General features: G+C 46.4%; 1 protein-coding gene across 1 annotated transcript in view; it reads right to left on the bottom strand.

The window, feature by feature from the left end:
• bahcc1b (BAH domain and coiled-coil containing 1b) overlaps positions 1–24,066 on the bottom strand; it is a gene marked incomplete at its 5' end in the record, with an annotated part of 50,597 nt that overhangs the window by 13,356 nt on the left and 13,175 nt on the right. Inside the window, 12 exons of the mRNA XM_079237747.1 lie at positions 1,118–1,222; positions 1,610–1,746; positions 2,658–2,824; positions 5,649–6,611; positions 7,743–8,127; positions 8,691–8,881; positions 10,181–10,321; positions 10,873–11,066; positions 11,619–11,730; positions 12,286–14,328; positions 14,678–14,788; positions 19,210–19,368. Of these exons, the coding sequence (XP_079093873.1) occupies positions 1,118–1,222; positions 1,610–1,746; positions 2,658–2,824; positions 5,649–6,611; positions 7,743–8,127; positions 8,691–8,881; positions 10,181–10,321; positions 10,873–11,066; positions 11,619–11,730; positions 12,286–14,328; positions 14,678–14,788; positions 19,210–19,368 (4,708 nt within the window). The remainder of the gene's footprint in view (positions 1–1,117; positions 1,223–1,609; positions 1,747–2,657; positions 2,825–5,648; positions 6,612–7,742; positions 8,128–8,690; positions 8,882–10,180; positions 10,322–10,872; positions 11,067–11,618; positions 11,731–12,285; positions 14,329–14,677; positions 14,789–19,209; positions 19,369–24,066) is intronic.

The raw sequence follows: 24,066 nt of genomic DNA, 5'->3' as shown, positions 1-24,066 counted from the left end.
TGGGATCACAACAATCGCTGTTCAGTAATCAACAACAAAAGATGCTCAGATGTTCATATACTTTTGGCCAAATATTGTACATGTGTGTATCAAGAGGGATCGTCTGCTGAGTTTAGAAACGTTACTATGCCTCTCTATCTCTCTGTTTCATTTCTACCCACAACAGATTAAAGCGTAAACAAACGTTACACCGCTTGTTAATGACAAGAGGAATGCTGCTCAGGCACGTAGCAGACGACCAGCGCTACTAATTAAACAAGTTCTGTGTGTGTGTGCATGTATGACGAAAGCCTTTCATTGTCATTTTCATTCGCCCTTTCCAATCATGGTTACCGTGACAAACCTTGAGTTTCTCTAATCATTTTATCAAGGCGAGGGGTGCACATGCTAACAGAGGTGGGGCAGCATGAGAAAACACATTTATCTCTATGAGCGCTGAACACTGGCTTTGTGTGTGTGTGTGTGTGTGTGTGTGTGTGTGTGTGTGTGTGTGTGTGTGTGTGTGTGTGCGTGTGTGCGTGCGTGCGTGTGTGTGTGTGTGAGTGTGTGTGTGTGTGTGTGTGTGTGTGTGTGTGTGTGTGTGTGTGTGCGTGTGTGTGTGCGTGTGTGTGTGTGTCCAGTTCGACAGTGTGCATGTCGAAGGTGTTAAATAATGTGTGCTTGTGTGCTGCAGCGAGTGGGGGTGGTGTTGAGTCGTTTATCACTGTAATAACTGTACATCAGGACTTTGTCCAGCTGTATTAATATATGCTTGAGGTTCACAGGGAATCAGGACATAATCAATGCAAGTGATAAATATGATTAAAAGTGATTAATGATGATTAATGAAGGTCTCATCTCCATTACCATCTCTCATTTAAAATTCACACCTAGCTTACAGCGCCCATCCCATAACCCATATGTGTGTGTGTGCGTGTTTGCGCGTGTGTGCGAGCAGCTCCTTCCAGTGCCCAATCAAGCAAATCATCAGCTATAGAGCATTTGAATCAATTCAGCTGAAGAAGAACTTCTTCAAAATCAACCGTGCCTTTCACTAAGAACACAAACAGAAATCAGGATGAATGAGCTGGGCTCGCCAATCACACTGATTATACGGACGCAATATCAGAGGACTGACCTGAATCTTTTGGAGCTCTCTGCAGCAGCTGGGCCGGGGGTGGACTTGCGCTTGCGGGGGCGGCCGGGCCCCCGGCGGGCAGGGCTTCGAGACGTCTCCTCTTTCCTGCAGAGAGGAAGACAAGGAGGAGGAGGAGGAGGAGGGGGGAGGAGAGAGAGAGAGAGAGAGAAAGAGAGAGAGATAGAGAGAGAGAGAGAGAGAGAGAGAGAGAGAGAGAGAGAGAGAGAGAGAGAGAGAGATCAAAGATGCAGTCAGGACAGCAGGAGAAATCAGAAGGGAAACTTGTATTGGCTACAGGTCAAACTGCATTAGGTATGAGCAGGCAGCAAGTCCTGGTAAATCAGGAGGATGCAGCATGATAGCAGAATTGTGAATGTTGGAATGCACGACTCAATTTAGACAAAAAGAAGTGTGTGTGTGTGTGTGTGTGTGTGTGTGTGTGTGTGTGTGTGTGTGTGTGTGTGTGTGTTTATATGTGTTGTCTTTGCTCACTGGTGGTCGTGTTTCCTCTGTAGCTTGGCCAGTTCCCTCTGTTTCTCTTTGTATCTGCGCTGTAGCTCAGCCAGCTGGACACGCATGGCCAGCTCCTCCCCTCCCATCGTCTCCATGGAGCCCTTCACTGGGCACACCTGACACACACACACACACACACACAAAGCAGGGGAATTTCAATGCTGATCACAAACTGAGTTCAACAGTCATTGGATATGTGACGAAGCCAGCTTGTGTTTGGGCAGCTTCATGATTGGATGAATTTTTCTGAATCCAGAACTTTGTTCACTGCAGCAATTTATGTATGACGGCCATTTATGCTTAAAGTCAAAGACTTCTGGGAGCTCGACCTGGTGCTGCGTGTAAAACTATTGGACACATGATGATAGATAATACGCATCAAGAGAAGAAAAGGGATCTAAAGGTTATTAGAAATAGCTCTCTAACATATTGTAGAATAATTTATATCAAGTACATTTTAAATTCTACAAATGAAATAACACAAAACATATATATTGTATTTGCTGTAGCCAGCTTTATTTCTAGGACTATTTAAGAGTGAAAGATAATGACGCACCCGACAGCAGGTATTCATAGACTCACATAAATTTCACTTATAATCCTACAAAATATGTACTTATTAATGGCAAAATTCAACCACACAAAAAAAAGATTATTTTTCATGCCACTTAAAAGCTACAATGGTTATTTCATTACTGCGGAGGTACTGCTATTTGTCTGACTCCATTATTACTCCACACACATTATTAAACATACACTCCAGTGTTTGCATAGTTGATTTTATTGTTCATATTTGCCTCACTGAGGATGAAGTGCTTTGGACACTTATTCAGTTGCTTTGAATAAAATCAGATACAATAAAAAAAAAGACAACCTACTCCCAGTATCGTCTTTAAATTTCAACAGTTTAGTAAAAACAAAACAAATGAGGTGTGTGTCTATTGTTCACCACTTCCCCCGCATTTTCAGCATGAATGATTTATGTTTGCATGCATAAACACAAAATATGCATTCGGTAAAGCCTCACCGGTTCGTGGCGAGGAGTCCAGCTGCACTTCCTGCGCAGGTTGAGCCTCTTCCTGATTGGACACTGCTGGTCCGCCCCCACACCCACAACCCCTCCCCCCATCTCCAGGGCACGGGCGGCCGCCAGCGTCGCCAGACTGTGGAGGTCAAAGGTCAGCATGTCCTCACCTGCACGGAGACGGATTGTTTTGGCTTAGATTGGTACATCACATAGCAGCTGACACAGCGTTATAAAACATGCGGTGCGCCGAACAGATTTATTTCTGGAACGATGAAACGGTGCCTTGAAAAGTGGTGATATTTATGATATTAGCTGTGTAGTTTATTTGATGTATGCTGGTGTTCCTGCTTCATCGTACACACAAACGACAAACACAAACACACTCACACAAGGGGGAGCGGTAGAAAACGATCTCTACATCTGTCACTGTCATTAACTCTGTCATTGTCACAGCACCAGCAGATGAAACAGAATATTCATGAGACGGTCCACACACACACACACAAACACACACACACACACACACACGCCTATGCAAATAAAACACACTCATTCTGATCACACACATGCACCTACAACATTTTCGCTGAGCTGCGCAGACATGGGCAAACTGAATGAGTGTGTGAGGGAGAATGAGAGAGAAGGAGAACAACGGGCAGGGAGGAGGAGGAGGAGAAGGAGGAGGAGGAGAAGCACAACGCAGTGAGAAGAAGGGAGGGGATGGGGACTAAAGGGGAGGAGAAGCAATAAGAGGCAAAGTGTTTATTGAGCTATCTATTTATTCTCCTACATCTCCTCATTATGGACATGGACAGAATCCAATTTCCCCTTCGAGGAGATGATAGGAGGAGAGGAGAGGAGAGGAGAGGAGAGGAGAGGAAAGGAGAGGAGAGGAGAGGAGAGAAGAAGAGAGGAGAGGAAAGGAGCGGAGAGGAGAGGTTTTTCTGGATCACTCTCAGTCTGTGCACTAGAGCAGCAAGACCTATCCACTGACATCTGACGTTATTAAAAACCTGTGTGTGTGTGAGAGAGGGAGATGGAGACAGAAATGCGGTAAACACAAGAGGAAGAAGAAGGCAGGAAAGAAGGATGGAGTCTGAGATTTTTTTTAAATGAGAGTGCGAAGAATAGAACAAACGGATGGGAGATCGACAGGTAACTGCTCAGAGAGAGAGAGAGAGAGAGAGAGAGAGAGAGAGCGGGAAGGAGCTGAGAGACGTGGCTTTGTCCTGTCCCGGCTCGCAGAGGTCAAAGCCATCTCATCTGTCAGACCTCTGAGCCAATGGCACGCTCCGATTACCCTGACAGGATGACATCACCGCTGACATCACCACGCCTAGTTTAGTATCCTGGGAGATGGCCACAATCGATAGATACCTTCCGCCCACAGTATAGCACACATCTTTTCACCGTAATAACACCAGACTGTGTCCCTAAAGAGAGTGAATGGTGTAATAAGAGGAAGCAGAGGGAATTCCAAAGGGGAAAAACAAAAACAGTGGAGGAAAATTAAAAACCATTACATGTGATATGGGTCTACTCATCACTAGGGGCCAGTAAGGAAGTTTATTGAGCTGAAATTTCAACATAAAGGAAATGTGAGGGACTAAAGGAGACTATGGCACAAACAGCTCCTCCATGTCTGTGTAAATAGAAGTAATGGTGCTAATTTATACTGGAGGGGAAAGCATCTCTTGATTCTTTAATCTGTAATTGTGATCTCCAGTGAACGGCTGAGATATCCTTCCGCGTCAAGGAGCGGCATAAATGCATCTGTCTGGGATCGGTTTCATCTCCCAAACACATTCGGGATGACAAAACGCCATGAGCTGTATTAATAACATTCCACGCAGAGCGGACGGAGCGGGTTTTAAATAAATGTGTTGCAATTTGGAGAGCGTTTTCCACGCCACGACAGGACTTATTGATTTCACACCTACTACACATGCTAAGCACGTGCAGCCACATGTAAACAAATGCACACTCACACACTCACATACTTTGTATCTCACACACACACCCGCTCAGACAGCTGCAGAGCGACTTATGATTTTTACACTTATTAATTCTGTCGACAAGGCTTGCAGAGGCAGGATTTACACACAAGATTACATTGGTTTAATATAAAAAAAGAAGCAGGTGAGGGGGAAAAATAACAAAGGGGGAGGAGGAGGAGGAGGAGGAAGAAGAGGAGGAGAGGCGGGAGGAGGCAGTCTGGTGGAGAGACACATAGACTGTGATGGAGGAGAGCAGGGATTCATCTGGGATTACTTAACAGCTTACACACACACAAAAACACACACTGCCGTGCACGCACACACACACAGATACTGGCATAAATAAAAACACTCTCTCAGAGGGACGAGAGGAAAATAGGAGCGCTTACAGAAGAAGTGTTTGAAAGGAAAGGGTCTAATTAGCAAAGCAAGATGCCAGAGCCTGGGGACACGCTGGGCAGTGTGTGTGTGTGTGTGTGTGTGTGTGTGTGTGTGTGTGTGTGTGTGTGTGTGTGTGTGTGTGTGTGTGTGTGTGTGTGAAGCTCAGGTTTGTTGTCCATCTCTGTTTCCCCTCCAACACACACACACACCCGTCCCAAAGGGAAAAATAAGGTCTATAGGCGAGGACATAGAGTCTGAGTTGAGGAAGGAAGCAGAATGGTTAGTGGGTAATGTGTGTCTGTGAGTGTGTGTGTTGAGTCTCCACATCTGGGTTGCACACGTGTCTCCCAGACCCCTGTTATTTGGCTCACTCTAAGTGTGTGTGTGTGTGTGTGTGTGCTTCATTATGTAAGAAAAAACTAGCGTAACATTTTTTTTCTTCATGTTTCTTAATTTGATTTAAAAAGGATACACATAATTATTAGGGCATTTCATTTCACAGGCATTTCATAGACTTTCAAAGGTTTTGAAAGAAGCCAAAAATGGCAGACAGGTAAGTAAAGCTGGAAGGCCACAGCAGTTAAAAAAGCAATGTATTTTTAAAAGAACTCACCCTCAGGGTTTTTCTCTCTGCTCCTCTGCTGGATCTCCAGCTCGGCAAGTTCTCCCAGTATCTCCATTCCGTGGTGTGGTGGAGGGCTCGGGGCCCGGACAGCAGGTGCTGGTGGGTACAAGGCATCTCTGGTGGCACACAGAGCCGCGGCAATCAGGAGCTCCAGGCTCCACATGTTCAAACTCCCTTGGAGTTGGACTGCTGTGCTGGCCGTGGGAAGTTGGACGAGGTCAGAGGACGAGGAGGGAGCTGGAGAGTTGCACTTTAGTTCCACCAAGTCCTCACTTGGACTTATCCCAGTCCCCTTCTCTTCCTCCTCATCCTCAACGACCTCTACATTCTCTACATTTTTGTCCCCATCATTCTCCACTTCCTTCTTCTTCTCCTCCTCCTCCTCCTCCTCGTCCTCCTCCTCGTCCTCCTCCTCCTCTTCACAGACAGAGACAGTACATTCTGTTGGTTCAGGCCCAATTGTCTCTCCCTCACCCTCCTCCATGTCCTCTTTTCCATGTTCCTCATCATCCTCCTGTTCTTTGGATAGTTGGGGCTCCTCCAGGTTGACCTTCTGGCCCGGATAACCCAGAGAGAGCTCTACTTTTAGGGCTTTGCCTGTGGCTGTGGACGGGCATGCTGGCTCTGGAATCGGTGCTGGGGAAGGGCATGGCGGCAATCCAGAAATCTTACTCTCGGGCTTGGAGCATCTTTTCTCTTCCACCCACCTTTCTTCTTTCTCTTCCTGTGCAACTCCGATCTGGGATTCCACCACTTCACAGTCTCTCCCATCCTGTTCTTCCCTTCTCTCCTCTTCTTCTGTGGTGTGGCAAGGAAGTGGGAGTGTCTTGGAGTCAGGCTCTGCTGGCTCCGCCTCAACCGAAGCTTGTTCAGCCAATCGAGCTTCAGGAGGTGAGGGCCCGGCCTTAAAACCCATGGTGATTGAAGGGTAGGTGTAAACAGGTGGTAGGTCTGGTGAGAGAAGAAAGAGGAATGGTCAATAGGTCTTCTGACATGAAACAATCTGACAAACTGCACTTAAAATGTATTTCCAAGCATCTACAGAAAATCACCATTGCTTTTAAGTCAGGCCCTTTCCCTTTTAAATGCATTGCTATTCTGTTCAGGCAGACAGGATGAAGCATGTGATTACAGTTGACATAAGACACTGACAGCAGGGTGCAGAAAACACAGAGAGTGTGTGTGTACAGTGTATATAATATGCACGTGTGTGTGTGTGTGTGTGTGTGTGTGTGTGTCTGTGTGTGTGTGTGTGTGTGTGTGTGTGTGTGTGTGTGTGTGTGTGTGTGTGTGTGTGTGTGTGTGTGTGTCTGTGTGAGTGAGTGAGTGTATAGATCTATGTAGGATATTGATGACACCCTGCCGTTTTCCTGTGATTGCAGCACCGGCCCTGTCACCCCTGAACTCTTATTATTGATGGTATCCCTCCGCCCCCTGACAACACAGCCAGATGAATGCGTATCCTTCCGCCTATACTTCTCAAGGACCCCTGAAGGATAAGGAGGGCCTGTCTGAAGATTTCACTGACCTTCCTCTTGTGACACACATGCAAGCTCAGACAGACAGGTTGTGGAAGGCGTTTAGACACACACACACACACACACACACACACACACACACACACACACACACACACACACACACACTGGCAGGTCACACATATACACACTGAGTGCCCATATGCTTTATCTGACCTTAATGGCTGACCAGCCCGCTGTCCCTCTTTAGCTTTCACCGAAAATTGCACACACACACACACACACACACACACACACACACACACACGCACACACACACAGACGCACTCAAGGACACACAGAGCAAGGGATCAGCCATGCTTCAAACAATTTCTGCAAAATCAAAAGAATACCACGCTTCAAAGACCGGGGCTACATTTCTGCAGCAGCCCCCTCCATCTCTCTCCCTCTATTTTTTACGTCTCTCTATCTCTGTGCTTTCGCCTCATCTCTAACTCTCTGTCTATAGTTCTACTATCTAACTGTTCAGCCTCCTGTTTTTGAAAAAAAAAATGAACTAAGACATTGCATCCATTAATCCGCCTCCAGAATTCTTCACACTCACCTGGCTCTAGGGATTGTGGGTAGTCCTGAGGTGGTTGTCCCTCTCCTCTTTCATTGCCCCTCTCCAGCCCCTTAGAGAGGTGTGACGGAGCAGGGCTAAGTGCCGGGGAGCGGGGCGCGGCCGCTGCCGGACTTGGCGCAGGGGTCAGAGGGTTTGGCGGGTGAGGTCGCCTGGACGGGGAGTGGTAGCAGGGTGACTGGCGGCTGCTGGGACACACCCCCGCCGACGGTGTTGGTGTCTTGGGTGAAAGCAGGGCGTGTGTGAAAGGTTTGGCCATGTGAGAGGAGGTGGTGAACGAAGAAGAGGATGAGCAAGGTGGAGTTCCAGATGCGGAAGATTCGTGAGAAGAGTCCTCTATGGTGATAGCATGCTCATCGTGTTTTCTCTGTGGAACCGAGAGGGAGAAAATAGTAGTTTAAGAAATAATCCTCAAAATGTTTCAACCACAGCAATCCAATTTTACTAAAAAGGGATTTAACAACTTCTCTGATGCATTTTGTCTCAAACAGGAGCTGCAGCAGATTACTTGAAATAAATAGAGACAATACACACTGAAATACCCCAAAAATATTCTGACAGAAAATCCTTAAAAGATATGAGTCACAGAGTCAGCCACACTATTTGATTTCCGAATGATCTGACAATGTAAGAGTGTAAAACACAAACGCCTGTTTATCAATAAAACCTTTTGCTAACAAAAATAAGTTGTTGGCTTTAATAGTTATTGCTGAGCGTGACCGGCATATGCTTTTTTCTTAGTGTTGATAAGATCTGAACTGAGAATGATTAGCGGTGCTGTATCTTAGTCCTGACAACTCAGACAGAGAATGAACAATTGCATAAGTTCATAATATTTCCACACTTCCTATTTCTCATTTGCCCACAGTTTCTCAAGATTAGACAAAAATGCAACCTCCAAATGTGTGTGGGTTACAATAGTATTGGTACCTGTCCCAAGGAGTGGCGCTGCATGTGCTCCATGGCTCGCTGCTGTTGCTGCTGGTGCTGATGCTGCAGGGCGTACAGCTCCTGTTGCCGTAGGAATGAGGAGCGGGAGTAGACGGAGTGATGCTGCAGATGAGAAGGGGGGCCTCTGCCTCCGTACACAGGGGGCCACAGACCTGACTGCTCCAGAACGTCTGGAGTAGGAAACAGAGAGAAATGAAAGATTCTTTAATAGTTTCTTTGATTGGAAAAATTCGCACAAAAAAAGAAGAAAGTAAGACATTCCTGTTGGAAACGCACACCATTAAACCTTTTGAATAAATAAGCAAGAAAATAGTCGGTACAGAAATATTTTCATAATAATACATGAAGAGAGTCAACGGACTCTTGTGAATACTGAAACTGAAGTTGCAGAGGTGCTCGGTCATCTTAACTAAAGATGTAACAACTGTGACCTGTATGAGCCGTCTGTTGGCCACAGACACAATCAATAAATGCATGCTTCACATCCACCATTCACCTTCTTTGGCTCTTTCTGGGTCTAATGATGGCGTTTCTCTATTCAGGGAAACACATCTTCTTCAAAGCCACATCCTGGCCACATGAATTTACACACACACACACACACACACACACACACACACACACACACACACACACACACACACACAAACACACACACACACACACACACACACACACACACACACACACACACACACACACATCCCTCCTTGGCTGCCTTGTCGCTGGGAACCTTTGTTCTGTGAGATTAGCCTGAGTGGGCTAATGTTTCCCAGGGGAAGGGTTCAGTGGATGCACTTCCCCTCTCTGCAGGAACTCCCACGGAGCGAGGCAAGAGAGGCGGGAGATAATTAAATTTCACAGCCTGTTTGCAAAGCAGGGTTGACGCACACACACAGATACAGACACACACACACACACACACACACAAACACACACACACACACACTCTTTTCTCTTTCTCTAGCAATGGCTGAGATGTACAGAACAACCTTTAACACTGAGCAATGTCTTATGTTGTTCCAGACATGAACACAACTAACTGTAGATTTTCACAGACACACACACACACAGTCCAGTGCTCCATTGTGAAAGAGATGAACGCCAGTTAAAATGGTTTGCATAATGCCGGGCACATGCAGAGGGGGGCAATGGAATAGCTGCTCCCATTAACGAAGCTATAAAACACGGTCCCACTGACAGAGGGGCTTAGTTGAGCATTATATTGTGATTAGCCAATGATACTAAAACTCTTGGAGAGAAATGGCAGTGGCTCTGATGGTACAAATGGAGAGAAGGAGGGAGGTATACAAGGGCAGTAAGTACGGGCAGACAGCAATACATATGGGCTCTCACGTGTGTGTGTGTGTGTGTGTGTGTGTGTGTGTGTGTGTGTGTGTGTGTGTGTGTGTGTGTGTGTGTGTGTGTGTGTGTGTGTGTGTGCTGTTGTAAAAGGATGCTTAGCGTACCGAGGTGATGATGAGGACCGGTTTCTGTCGGAAGAACCACCAGCGGGGAGTTGGGGTCTTGGGTGAGCGACCCCAAGACAGGCTGCAGAGCGCTGGGTAGACCTGGTGGGAAGCCGGGGCTCATTCCTACGTGGCTCAGACCTAGAACAACGACACACACGCATGTCTCAGTCAAATGAGGGCCACATTTAAATACTTATTTTACTACTCCCCAAAAAAATGTGCCGTGCTTAGAGGGTAGATCTTGGGACACACTCAACAAACAAAATTCCACTGGTGCTCTTCAAACATATGTAAAGAGCAAACCTCTGGCACCTGCATGTTAGAGCAATGTGGAGTTGAAATATAACGACTTTACTTCATCAGTGGATTGTTTAGGAAACTGCTGTTGAACTCTGCTCCTGCTCTGTATTACTCCTGCTCCTCTATGCATGATAAGTTTGCTCTTTTCTACAAGATTTATTTATTTGATTTTGTCTGTGTAGATGCATATGATGCAATTGTTTTTTGAATTGAACCTATACAGTCACCTTCTCTCAAGATAACATTCCCAACAAATATATTTTTTTTAACTTCTGCATTCAGCATTAGCATTGTAGAAAGACAACAAAAAAAACATAAAATATCAATATGATGATAATACATGTGAAGAAACACGGTAAACACATGTGCTGCTCCTCCACTCTACTCACTGTATGAATGCCCCATCCAGAGGGAGGGACTTCCTGTCCGTTGCATCCAGTGGTGGTGAGCCGGGTGAGCATGTGCAGCGGGGTCCACCCCTAAACGACTAGCCCCTCCGGGAACCAAGAGATGTGAGGTCAGGTCACCGTGGCAACTACTAGATGGGTGGATCCTGGCGAACTCCACGCGGTCCTTGTTTTCCCTGTCGTGGCGGTAGGCGGGGGTGAACTTTGTCATTATCTTTATTATCCCTCTTATTGTCGCCATCATAATCACCATCATTATGACCATTAGCTTCATCATTGTCATCTTCATTACTACTACCACCATTATGATCATCAAGAAAAGGAAATGTGACGGCAAAAGGAACAGCCATCATCTTGTGCCTGGTCTATGAGTTCTCATTATATGTTTTCTTCCCTTAATATGACTACATAATAAGAGCTTGATACTTCAGAGACATCCGTATTAGTCCCTGTGACATTAATGCACCACATCTCATCTTAGAGAGAAAGAGAGAGAAGGGGAAGAGCGAGAGTGAGGGTACAGAAATACCACATCAAAGGGCGAGAAGAGTAAATGGAGTGAGGGGATGAGAGAAAAGAGAATCTAAACCTCAGACTGAGAGAGAGAGAGAGAATAAAAGAACTGCAGCGTATCAGATGAGAAGGAAAATGAATAGATCCTACCATGTGCATGTGTGTGTCTGTGTGTGTCTGTTCATATGTGTTGGTGTATTTGAACACAAGTGTACCTGATGATCATTTCTCTTTCTCTGTCCAAGTGATGAAGGCTGATCTGTTCCTCTGTCATCCTCTTCCTCTCCTCTGCCTCCCGGCCAAGAGTATACACGTGGCGTGACACTCCTGAATTGTAAATACAATCAAAGTAACACGCTTACAGCAACTGTCATCAAAAGTATCCTTCGATGACAATGTTTCAAACATATGCACGCACGTCTGAAAGCACTGAGGACATTCTGCTGATTCAAAAGGGAAAGTCTACCTGCAGATGTTTGTATAATGACATATTGTGATGTTCATTGCATGCCAGATATTGTGCCTTTTCTTAAAATTGAAACAATCCCTTTGACTTTGATATCCACTGTCCGTGCATAAAGCAGTACCTCTGCCTGTACAATGACTTTCTGCCTGAATGTGCAACATGGTGACTAGAGACCGAAGCTGTTTGCAATTTGAGTCTTAAGGTCCGACATGCTTAAAGCTTCTCTGCAAAGTTGTCTTCATTTGGCCAGTTAATCATAGAAATAAGTCCCCAATAAACGTCAAAAAGTTACTGTACAACACCAATAACTGTGCTCAAGTGTTTAATCATGGATTTTTTCCCCCTTATTGTAGCCTAGAGCACAGAAATAGCATTAATTGACTTTCAGCGCACAAGGAGCATTAATGATGTCTGACCTTTCATGCTGGGCAGCACCCTGCCCTGTCTGCTGTGTCCAGGGGTGTTGTCTGGGGAACGATGGGGGGGCCTGGCTACCGCGACCGCAATACCCACTGGAGGCTGTCGCACCTCCCCCTCACCTGCCTCCCCGGCCTCCTTCCCACCTCGGTCCCCCCTTTCTCCCTCGTTAGTGGAGCCTCGGCGAGGAAGGAGCGATTGTTTGGGAGGCTCTTGCAGGGAAGAGTTGCTTTTAGCTCCTCCACGTTCTCCTTTCTCTGATCTCTCTCCGCCCTGCTTGAGGCCACCCAGACCTCCAAAGGGGCCCCGCTGTGGCAGCAGCAAAGGTTGCTGGGAGCTGTAGTTCATTAGATTCTTCATAGCACTGCCCTCACCCTCAGCAGTGTGCGACGAGGAGCGAGATAGAGGCGTAGGCGGTTGAGAATGGGGCTGGTTGTGGTCACTGTTTGGAGCTCTGACGCTGAGTCCTCTTACTTCACCGTTACCAACTGGTGCATGATGGGAGCTTTTTCTCTGGTCCTCTTGGTAGCCCCCTCGAGCCCCCCAGGAAGGTCCTGTCTGACCTCTGTCTCTTCCTCTCTCTTCTGTATTTGCTCCATGGCTGCTGTGCTGCTGGTGCCGTATCCTTGCAACCTTTTGTCCCTCCCTCTGAGATGTTGCCCCCGACCCCACCCTCCCATCAGGATGAGGACCTGAGTGGGAACAGTCCCGGAAGGGAGGAGTGCTGGTGTCTGGGCCGGTCTTGGGTGTGCCCTGTCCAGCACCAAGGTGTGTCGCCTGAGCCTCTAGTGGGAGTGAGGGCCGGTAAACATCGTCCACGACCTCTACATCTCTGAAGGATGAAGATCTGTCCAGGCTGCAGGACCGCAGCTCAGACTGAGAGCTCACGTTGGAGCCGTGTTTGTAGAAGTGCTGCGTCTGGTGGCTCCAGTCAGGAGGTTTGTCAGCTTTGCCGTATCCCAGCTGCTGCTGGTGTGGCTGCGATTTGTCCTTCTTTTGGCAAACACTAAGTCGATGGTGAGGAGAGGGACTTTCATAAGATCCTTCTCCACTTCTATCATCTGACTTTCTCCCACCTCCTCCTGCTCCGCGACAGTCGGTGGCTGCCAGGTCTCCTAGGGGCCCAACTGAGGGCACGTAAGTTACTCTCGCCTCCCTGCCAGACCCTCCAGGGGTGGAGGCTGAATCTTTGGAGGGTGTCAGTGTGAGAGGGGCTGGGGAACAGTAGAACTCAGGATGAGAATGGTGATGTGCGGGATGTAGCCACCCTCCTGCCACTGTGGCGCCCATGTGCAAAGCATGAGGAGGAGGTGGCGGAGGGGGAGGGGGAGGCATGGAGTAGGAGGCCACAGTGTTGGGGTTAGGAGGTGCCAAGATGGCTGTCGTGTTAGCCGCACCTCTTCTCATACATTCATTGGAAGAAGCTGAGGATTCACTGATCCTCATCTCCCCGTTTATGGGTCCATCCTTGGAGCACCGCCTGCCTCCTCCAGATGGAGGTCTACCAACCCCACCACCATCGCAGCTGCTCAGTGTTGCCCCTTTTCCTCCAGCGCCAGTCTCTGCTATCGAACCGCCGGACAGTTTACAGGCACTCATATGTTTCGTCTCCTGACTGGCTGAGTCACCGTCTCTGTACTCCTTGTGTCGCTCCAGAGAGTGTCTGTGGTCCTCCTCCCTGCCCTGTGGTGTGAGGTGAGGAAGGAGGGCGTGGTGAGGGTGGGGGTAAGCTTGATGGTGGTGGCTGGCAGGAGCGGTGGCAGGGTTCGTCGGATGAGGATGGTGATGATGAAGCTGATGCTGTTTTTCTTTGCTCTCCTGGTGCCGCTCCTTGCTGCTTGATCGCTCCTTTGCCTTTGACGCAGACGAAACTCCTTTCTCACCCACGTCCTTGGCACTCTTCCCACCGCCTCCCCCGTTGTCCGTCTCTCGGCCGCAAGAGCCAAGTGAGTGGCCGGGGGCCGTCCTGGACAGCGGAGGGAGGCTGTGACCGGTGGAGAGCAGCGGGGGCTGGGGAGGAAGGCCTCTCAAGTAGAAGTGATCTGGGTGACGAGGAGAAGTAAAGTTGAGGGTTTTTAGAAATATAGAGAGAAATGTTGGCTTCAAAAAACATTACGTTTGATTAAAATGACTGTATTCAAATGTGTTTGCAGATACGTGGTGAAAAGGGAATGAGAAGTTGCCAACTCAAAAAATTAGACCCGGGTTACCAGCTGTTCTTACTCCCGTGGTGAGTGCTGATTCAGCAGTTTGGGAAATATAAAGCTATTTTTTCTCTGTCACTCACACACACACACACACACACACACACACACACACACACACACACACACACACACACACACACACACACACACACACACACACACACACACACACATCAACACCTACCTTTTTGAGTTTCATAGAAGCGGTGCTGTCCATAGAGACTGTTGCTATGGTGATCCAGGGGACTCATGGCGAGAAAAGGAGAAGCAAGACTTCCTGAATAGCTGGGGTACCCTGTCAGAGAGAGAGAGAGAATTGATGTCTCTCTGCAGCGCTGACATTCAGCAGCCCTCTAAACAAACAGTTTATCTCTACGATCTATCATGAAATGGGGCCATTTTGGAAAAACACAGAACAAATATGGCCAGTTAGTGCTACTTTCACCATAAATGCACTTTTACACAAACACGGCACATGAGTTGACATTATTTACAGTGGACAAAGTGGTGACAAAAACCACAGCAGAAATCTACTGCCAAGTGTTGGCAGAATTTAACTGGATGGAATTTGCTCCTCTACAAAAACAATTTTTTCCCAAATCAAGAGGACAAATGGTATGAACACACACTCCTCTTAACACACACACACACACACACACACACACACACACACACACACACACACACACACACACACACACACACACACACACACACAAACAGTCCTTCCAGGAGGTCACTGGGAGGTGAGTGGTCGTTCCTCTCTGTTCCTCGTCTTCAAGGACGTTGAACTGTATGTAGGATAGAGGAGGTCTCATTGGTTTGTGTTGTCGGGGGCGGATGTGTGTGGGGATGGGTAAGGGGCGGTGTGTGTGTGTGTGTGTGTGTGTGTGTGTGTGTGTGTGTGTGTGTGTGTGTGTGTGTGTGTGTGTGTGGCGTTTTAGTGGTCGTTGAGGTGGGATGTTGCTGGAGGGAAAAACAGCAAAATCACCACAGGCCCATGCACATACACAAGTACACAAACATGCACGCACCACAAAGGAGGCACACAACTCCACATTATGGGGCAAAAGGCTTGGATTGTGTGTGTGTGTGTGTGTGTGTGTGTGTGTGTGTGTGTGTGTGTGTGTGTGTGTGTGTGTGTGTGTGTGTGTGTGTGTGTGTGTGTGTGTGTGTGTCTTCAGCAGCTGGTTTCATGCCCCACAGAGTGTCCTTGCCGGCCCGTTAATTGGCAGCCGTTAAAAGTTTAACGGTGGTGGCCAAAGTAAACAGCACTCCATAAAAACTCATCCTACGCATTCCACAGTCGCACTGCAAAACCACCAACACCCCCTCACGGCTCCCAGCATGTGTGTGTGGCACTCAGTGTGTCTGCGTGTTCATGCTGCACTGTAAGTGCATGGACTGTGTACACTCCAGTGTGTGTGTGTGTGTGTGTGTGTGTGTGTGTGTGTGTGTGTGTGTGTGTGTGTGTGTGTGTGTGTGTGTGTGTGTGTGTGATTACTCTGACTGGTTAACAACCAGTGAATCTAAATGGCAACAATTAGCCAAAAGGCTCTATCAGCCATCTAAAGCCAATCCCCTGGGTAATGATGAGTGATAAAACTCAGGAGGGAGGGGAGATGAGAGAGAGGAAGAGGGAAACAAAGACGGCAGAGGGACTCGTGGGGGGAAACGAGGGGGGAGGAGAAAAGGAAAGGAGGGGAGGAAGGAAGGGAAGAAGGGATAGAGGAGGTTAGTGATAGAACGACGATGTAAAGCCAGTAAAAGTAAAAGAGACACCAGAAGAAAAGGGCTGTCAATATGAAAAGCCCCCAATCTGGTGCTGCTGCGGGGCGTATGGAGAGGGGAGTGTGTATGTGTGTGTGTGTGTGTATGTGTGTGTGTGTGTGTGTGTGTGTGTGTGTGTGTGTGTGTGTGTGTGTGTGTGTGTGTGTGTGTGTGTGTGTGACGAGGGGGAGATGAAGGAGGAAGTGAAGAGCTTTGAGATGGCTGAGATGAGAGGAAAGAGGAAAGTAAGGAGAGGAGCGAGAGCACATGAGAGGGGACAAAAAACAAGGACAGGTGTGGAAGAGGGAGAGCGAGCAGACGAGCGAGTGGAAAGGTGTGTGTGTGTGTGGGAAAGAGAGAGAGAGAGAGAGAGAGATACTGTGTGTGTGTGTGTGTGCGTGTATGTGGGAGTGAAAGAGAGAGACCGTGTGTGTGTGTGTGTGTGTATCGGCCAGGTTTCTTCTCTCTGTGCTGGCTACGCTCCACTCTCTGGACCGTGGCCAGCTGGCAGACCGCCTACCGGAGCTCCCTGGCTTGAATTCTTAAAAACAATCATTTGTAGTGCGCGTGCGCATGTTCGTGCATGAGTGTGTATGTGTGTGTGTGAGTGTTTTAGACATCAAAGCCGAGCCACACAGACACAAAATTCGTCTGATAGTCGCACACATTTTCCCTCCACCACACACACATGCTTGCTCTCCTCGCCGCTGCTCTCTCACACATTCACGTTGAAGTCCTGCCTCCGACTCTTTCTATGAATCTGATTTAGGACCGTCACTCTGGGCGACATTAGCGTTCATTTTCGGGGCTTAACTGTTGCTATATATCGCTCGATGAGCTGCAAATGAGGCAGTTGTACAAACAAAACTATTGTTCCCTTTCAAGCTTCAAAGCTGCGTCAGGAGAGATTTCTACTTAAAAACACAGCTCTTATGGGGTCTTCTTATGAGCCTAAATCACAAATTTGGGCCGCAAATGTACCATCACCATGAGGCAGCGATTCCGGCTTATTTTACACGCATTACATTCTGGTTTGAACAATTCTTCACCAACAGGATATGATCAATTAAAACATAGAGGAGGGAAATAAAAACTGCCCCGACCTCCAGAAACAGTTGCACTCACCATCTTTTGCTTTTCTTGCTCCTCTGGTACAAAGCAATTAAAAGTTGAGTTGAGTTGATGATGATACAAAAATAAACTACCTCAAATTCAATGGAATTTTCGTGTATGCCCAAAATAATGTGCATCTACAAACTGTAGACATGTGACAGGGAGGGAGGCAACTTAATGCTCATGCTGTATGATATAAATTAAATAAAAAATAAAATAAGATCAAGAAATAAGTCAGAAGAGTCTTTTTTCTCAGGGGACATTTTGACATTGTCAGAATCAGAAACAGAATCAGAACCATTTATTGCCACGTATGTTTTCACATACAAGGAATTCGTCATGGCGGGTGGTGCATAACATTAGACAAAAAACACAGTGCAAGAAATGGGAACATGTTTAAATTTACAATTAAATTTGCAATTTTTTTTGTCAAAGCAAGAAAAGGAGTTGTAACGAACAACAGCATGCAAAATACCAGGATGTTGGCTCATCCCAATGGAATGCCGTCGTAATTGATGCTTTTGATTACACCTGTGCTTTTCACTGCTATGCCATGTCAAAGTAGTAGTAGGTCAGAGGACCTCACTTTGGATGATTTAAGAACACAAATAAAGTTAACGTCTGGTCTTTCCATTTTATTCTTTGGAGTTCATGTTTGGAGATGTCAAATGCTTTCTTAAGGCGACATTACAGGGTGTTATCGTTTACTTGCTCACAGTTTTGTGAAAAACTGGCGAAACGTGAAATTCTGATTCTGACCGTTTTCACCGTTAGTTGAGAAATACAGCCTGTGGCGGAAGCTGTCTGTCTGCTGAAGCCTTTTTTGGAGGTTATCTGTTTAGACCCATCTTGCTGTCAAAAGAGAAATCCTCTCTCACACACACACACACACACACACACACACACACACCTGAAAGGGACAGATAACTAAGTCAAGCTCACTCTTTGACCACAAACGGTTAACAGCCGAAAGAGGACATGATGCATGTGGATGCGCACATTTTTGTGTGCATGTGTGATCAGGAAGGGGGCCGTTGGAGGTCGGTTGGCCCAGAAGGGGCCCTCAGGGTGGGGTTGCGGTCGGAGGGGGAGGGGGCTGTGAAGAGGGAGAGGATGGTGGAAATGGGGGTAAGTTTCAGTGTGTGTGTGTGTGTGTGTGTGTGTGTGTGTGTGTGTGTGTGTGTGTGTGTGTGTGTGTGTGTGAGAGTGTGTGTGTGTGTGTGTGAGAGTGGGGGTGTAGGAGCTCATGAAACTTAAAACTCAGCTCTAACAGAGAGCGGGGGGCTGAAAGATGATTGAGTGAAAGAAGGGGAGTGAATGAAAGGAGCCTGAAGTGTATTGTGAACTACTGCATTATGATCCAACTTCTGTATTGCATGAAGGTGTGTGTATTTGTGTGTTTGTTGTGTGGCAAGGGGAAACGGAAGACTTCGGTCGTGCACCATTATTGAAAGCGTCACGGTGCTCAAGCTCTGAACTAGAATACTGCCACAAACACAAAGCCACACGGTCGCTGACATACAGAGCCAGAAGAGTTGTCTGTGTGTGTGTGTGTGTGTGTGTGTGTGTGTGTGTGTGTGTTGATTCTATAAGTAGCATCATCTGAGGCGTCACTGCTGTGCGTGTGTGGCCTCCGCTCAGTGTTAGTTAAACCACTTAATGGCTCCATCTCGATCTAATCCCAAACCAAGACCCTGGATTAACCAGAGACCTGAGCACTCTGGGCTGCCTCCTCCATGTATGTGTGTGTGTGTGTGTGTGTGTGTGTGTGTGTGTGTGTGTGTGTGTGTGTGTGTGTGTGTGTGTGTGTGCATGTGTGTGTGTGTGTCTTACCTTCATGTGAATGGGGGAACCAGATAGGGGAAGCGCTCGAATGGGGTCCATGCCTGTATGAGGGGGAGGATGGGGAGGCAGCGGGTCCCGAGGGGTGAGGAGGGTGGGAGGGCGGCGACCCCAGACTGCTGGCCAGGAAGGAACCCATGAAGGAAGCACCTGAGAGACGCAGAGGCTGGAGGTTAGAGAGGTGCTGCTGATAACATTTCAGCAAGCTACAGAAGAAGCATTCATTATGTCTGGTAAACTGAGAGAAGAGTAGAAACAAAATGTGTCATGCTCAGTTTCTCACACATCTTTGTAAGAATAATAACAATGATAATAATGATACTGATAACAATAATAATGACAATAACAATAATACAATGATTCTAATATAAACATTTCGGGAGTTTGAGGCCGGATATACTATATACTATTACCGAGTAGTGCTGTAGAAATAACATTTCCCGTCCTGCCCTCGAGAAATGAATCCCTTCAAGATACATTAACACAAGTGTCCCAATTCTGATTTTTTTTTTAAATGTCCTCACAAGTGACACATTGGATTGTTTTTCTTTTAAAATTATGATCAGGAAAAAGCTTCAAGGTGCCTTGTTTTCTCCTCAATTCACATCTGAATGTGTATGAACTGGGGCTTGAGACATGAAGCTTGTATTTGAATGCTCCAATAAGAATTTGTCACCATTGATGATTTTCACCTGAGCAACAAACGCATTAAATCAATAATCATGGTGGCTAAATGTTGATGGCCAAGTGGCCCAGATTTAAGTAGCAATACACTGAGTGACAGAGGAAACTTAAAACCTACAAAGCTACAAAACCTGAAGAGCGGGTCTCGCTAATTCCACTGAATGGTTGATTCAACTCAAGTGGGAAGGCAGGTTAAAACAAACATGAAAAGGTTAAGGTCATAGAAGTATATCAAATACTGTTGTTCATGATTGGAGGCGTTTGGGATCCAACGTAACTGACAAAGCGAGCTGTGAACCCAACACCAAGCTTCCCAACAGACGCTACATCCAGGTGATCAGACATCACCTGGACAGAGAGACAATTCTGGGGGGGAAACGTGAAACTAGTAGGATCAAAGGGGAAACAAATAATAATAGCATCTTTTGTTGATTCTCAGCACACTCGTGTCTTTTCAGCACGTCTCTTTGCCTAAATCTGCTTTCACCCTGGTAAAGAAATTACCAATCATATTCAAAAGCATCACGCGGGGACGCAGTTTAAAACCCCTCATTCTTATTATTAGAAAGGGACAAAGAGAGAGCACAGATGCTCAATCTCATCCTGTTACGGTTTCAGCAAACGAGCTCAGCTCAGTTTGGTTCAGTTTGAATGTATTTCTACTTATCAGCATGCTCTCATTTAGTGGAACAACCTGAACAATTGTAGGGGAAGGAGGAAACAAACCCATGGGGAATCAGGTAATTAGTCACTGGATGGAGAGAGAGAGAGAGAGAGAGAAAGACAGAGAGAGAGAGAGAGAGAGGGCGCGAGAGAGAGGGGTAGTGAGTTGGGTCGTTACCCATAAATGCCTCGCATCAGAGACAATTACCACAACCACAACAGTCTGCATAGGAGTGTCACACACACACACACACACACACACACACACACACACACACACACACACACACACACACACACACACACACACACACACACATATGTACAGTACCCTCACCTCAACCACGACCCTGCGCCCTAACAACCACAACCACAAGTGCCTTCCAACTGTCTGCCAATCTGCCTCTCTTCTCTCTCTCACACAGTGAAACACGCGCTCGCATTAGAGAGAGGGCATGGGATAAATCAAGAGGGAGATGGAGCAGCGGTGTGTAGAGGGAGACAAATCAGAAAGAGGTGTGTGTGTGTGTCTATTTATACAGCTGGATCTGAAGCACCGGCGCGCGCACACGCACACACAGATGAAGACAATTTAAAAGTAGAAATCCCTCCATCTTTTGCGCTTGATATTTTCTCTCTCTGTAGTCATAATAAATTTGGAGGAAGAAGAAACTTTCCCTTTTAGACATTTATTTTCTCTCTTTCCGTCTCTCTTTCGTCCGCTCTCTCAGACAGGATATTTTTACAGTGGGGTTTTTTTTTCTTCTCTTCTCTCTTTCTTTTTTTTCTCCAAATCTTTTCTTGTACAACTGTAGATCAGTGGCCTTTCAGCCAGTCATAATAAAACACAGCTCATATAAGACTCAGGCTGGTTTCACAAGCCCCCCTGGCGGAGCAGACTCTAACACACACACACACACACACACACACACACACACACACACACACACACACACACACACACACACACACACATCCAATGGTTGCGACAACAAATGTTACAAAAGAAAGCCAACATGCATTTTTTAAATTACACGATGCATCGAGAAGTGTCTTCAAGGGCCGTAAAAGTTACATTTGATCAAAGAAGACATAAAAAACAAATTTGTGACACTGATTTCAAACAGTTGTGATTTTGATAAGTACGTTGTGTGGTGTAAATACTCAGCATTCCTGGTGGACTTTCTCCCCACAGATGTTCTTTAATCTCTCACCCTCCCAGATCTCCACCCTTCCCCCATATCCCTATATTTTCCCCATTTACTCATCTCTTTCCCCTCCTCCCCCCCATTCCCTCTTTCCTGTCACCACCCTCCCGCCCCTTCTGTGTTTTTCTGTTTTTGTGAGTTGAGGAGAAAATCATATTTGCCCACTCCCTCTGGTCTGCTGATATGGAAAATCATCTTGGAGGCCAGCCGCTAACGTAAACCTTATTTCTGTCACTGTTATTCTTTCTTTCCTCCTCCCCCTGCTTTTCTTCCTGCCCTCTGTTTCCGCTTTTGTTTTATCCTGATCCGCACATTCCCTTTCCATCTGTCACCGCTGCATCCTCTAGCTTCCCGTAGCTCTGAGCAGAAACACAGATTGATGAACGCACCGAATTAGCCACCGCGGAGGAGATATGTCGGAGGAGTAGGTGAGATAATGCACAAGCTTTACTCACCAGTGGGTTAGATGTTCTGATTAACCACCGATCTATGTCAAAAATCAAACTCTGACCCAAGTGACATTATGATTACGTGCAGCTTATTGCTATAAGCATATGTTATTTACCATAAATACAAGCTGCTGACTGAGAAAGCAGCTCCATTCAGTCATTCAGTGGTAATTAAAGTAGAAAATGTGTTCGTATGTCACCCATTTTTCCCAGTTGGCATCATGACTTGGAAAAGTGTGTCAACAGACAAGCAGCGAATCCTCCGATGTTGACAATCCAAGGTAATACGACTCTGCATTATGAGTTTCTATTCATGCTAATACAGCCAGCTATACGTACAGTGAGCAAAATCTGCTTTAGTTTATTTATGATTGACTATAATGTGATTTGCTAAGGGGAAAATCCACTCAAAAACACTTAAACGCTGTTTTATAAAAAAGAATGTAAAAAAAAAGTGCTGGAAAAGTGCCGAGCTTTTCCGGGCAGGTTTTGCTGCTTGGCATATTTTTGGTGTTCTCATGGATAACGGGGCCAAACATACATTTTGGAACGTTGTTATATTTCCAGCGCAGCCACAGTGGAGTTGATATCAGTAAGTCTGGAGATTCAACAGCGTAAACGTCAGGATTTGTTGTCAGTGCTTTAGAATATAACAGCCAGAGCTTCAGAGACGCCATTTTACACAGATGTTTAACAGTCATACAGGGAGAAATATATCTACAAAAGGCAAAAATTGTTTTTATAAATTATCCACAGAAAGTAGCTTTTTAGCTGTCACACCTATGACAGTTTTGGGATATTTCAGGGTGGAAGTTTTTATTTAATCCTAAACAAAAGTTGCACAAAAAAGTAAAAAAGTAATTTTACGTGTGCATTCATGTTTTTACACCTTTAAAAGGCACAAATTTACAGTTTTAACTAAGGATGAATCAACCCGGTCAGCTCAAAATGCTTGGCAGTCATGTTTAGAAAAAGTAACTCTATAAACGCTTTCATGCTAAATCCAAAGAAAGTGTTGAATGATAAAACGCACCCCAAAAAAAATCAAGGTTATATCCTCATTGTTGTATTATAACAGCTCTGCTCTTGCAGTTATTATACCAACTCATATACAGTACATGCAGTTTTTTGCATGAGCCGATTGAAAATATAAAATTTATGTGAAAAAAAGATTGCCCTGAACTCTCTTTTGTGCGTTTGCCTCAGCGGGGGCTTGATGAAATCTACATTGAAACAAAACCGCGAGACAACAGATGAACAGTCCAAACCGTCCCAAGGTTTCTCGCTGTTCTAAAGAGAGAAAGGGAGGATGAAGAGGAGGATGAAGGAGCAAACAGGAGAGGAGAAAAGGAAGACACCAAGAGATAGCGGAGATTTGCTGTGGCTCTCTGAATGGACTGCTGCTGATCGATACACACACACACACACACACACACACACACACACACACACACACACACCTAGAAGGATGACAAGTTAAATCAATCTGCATCCGATTGAAGATCAATATCCTCTCATGCTCTATTGTCACATTTGCCAATTAACAAAAGCCTCTGTCCACACACTGATATACTGAACTCTCCCTCACGCGCAGACACACATTTTCTCGACTCTGCCGCTGACTACTGAGAGAGCTTGAGAGCCTGACAGTACAGTCTCAGTGTGTGTGTGTGTGTGTGTGTGTGTGTGTGTGTGTGTGTGTGTGTGTGTGTGCGTGTGTGTGTGTGTCAGAGGTTCTGACTCTCGTTAGCTTGGCTGTTACGCTTATTGCCGTACACTTGGCAACCTCTCGTCAGTCCGACCCTTTCATAAGCCTCCAACCACCAAGAGCCCTGGCATTGAGC

The sequence above is a fragment of the Taurulus bubalis genome (genome assembly GCF_910589615.1).
Source record: "Taurulus bubalis genome assembly, chromosome: 2".
Taxonomy (NCBI): Eukaryota; Metazoa; Chordata; class Actinopteri; order Perciformes; family Cottidae; genus Taurulus; species Taurulus bubalis.
The sequence above is the reverse complement of the archived record's forward strand: the minus strand, read 5'-3'. Positions and strand labels throughout refer to the sequence as shown.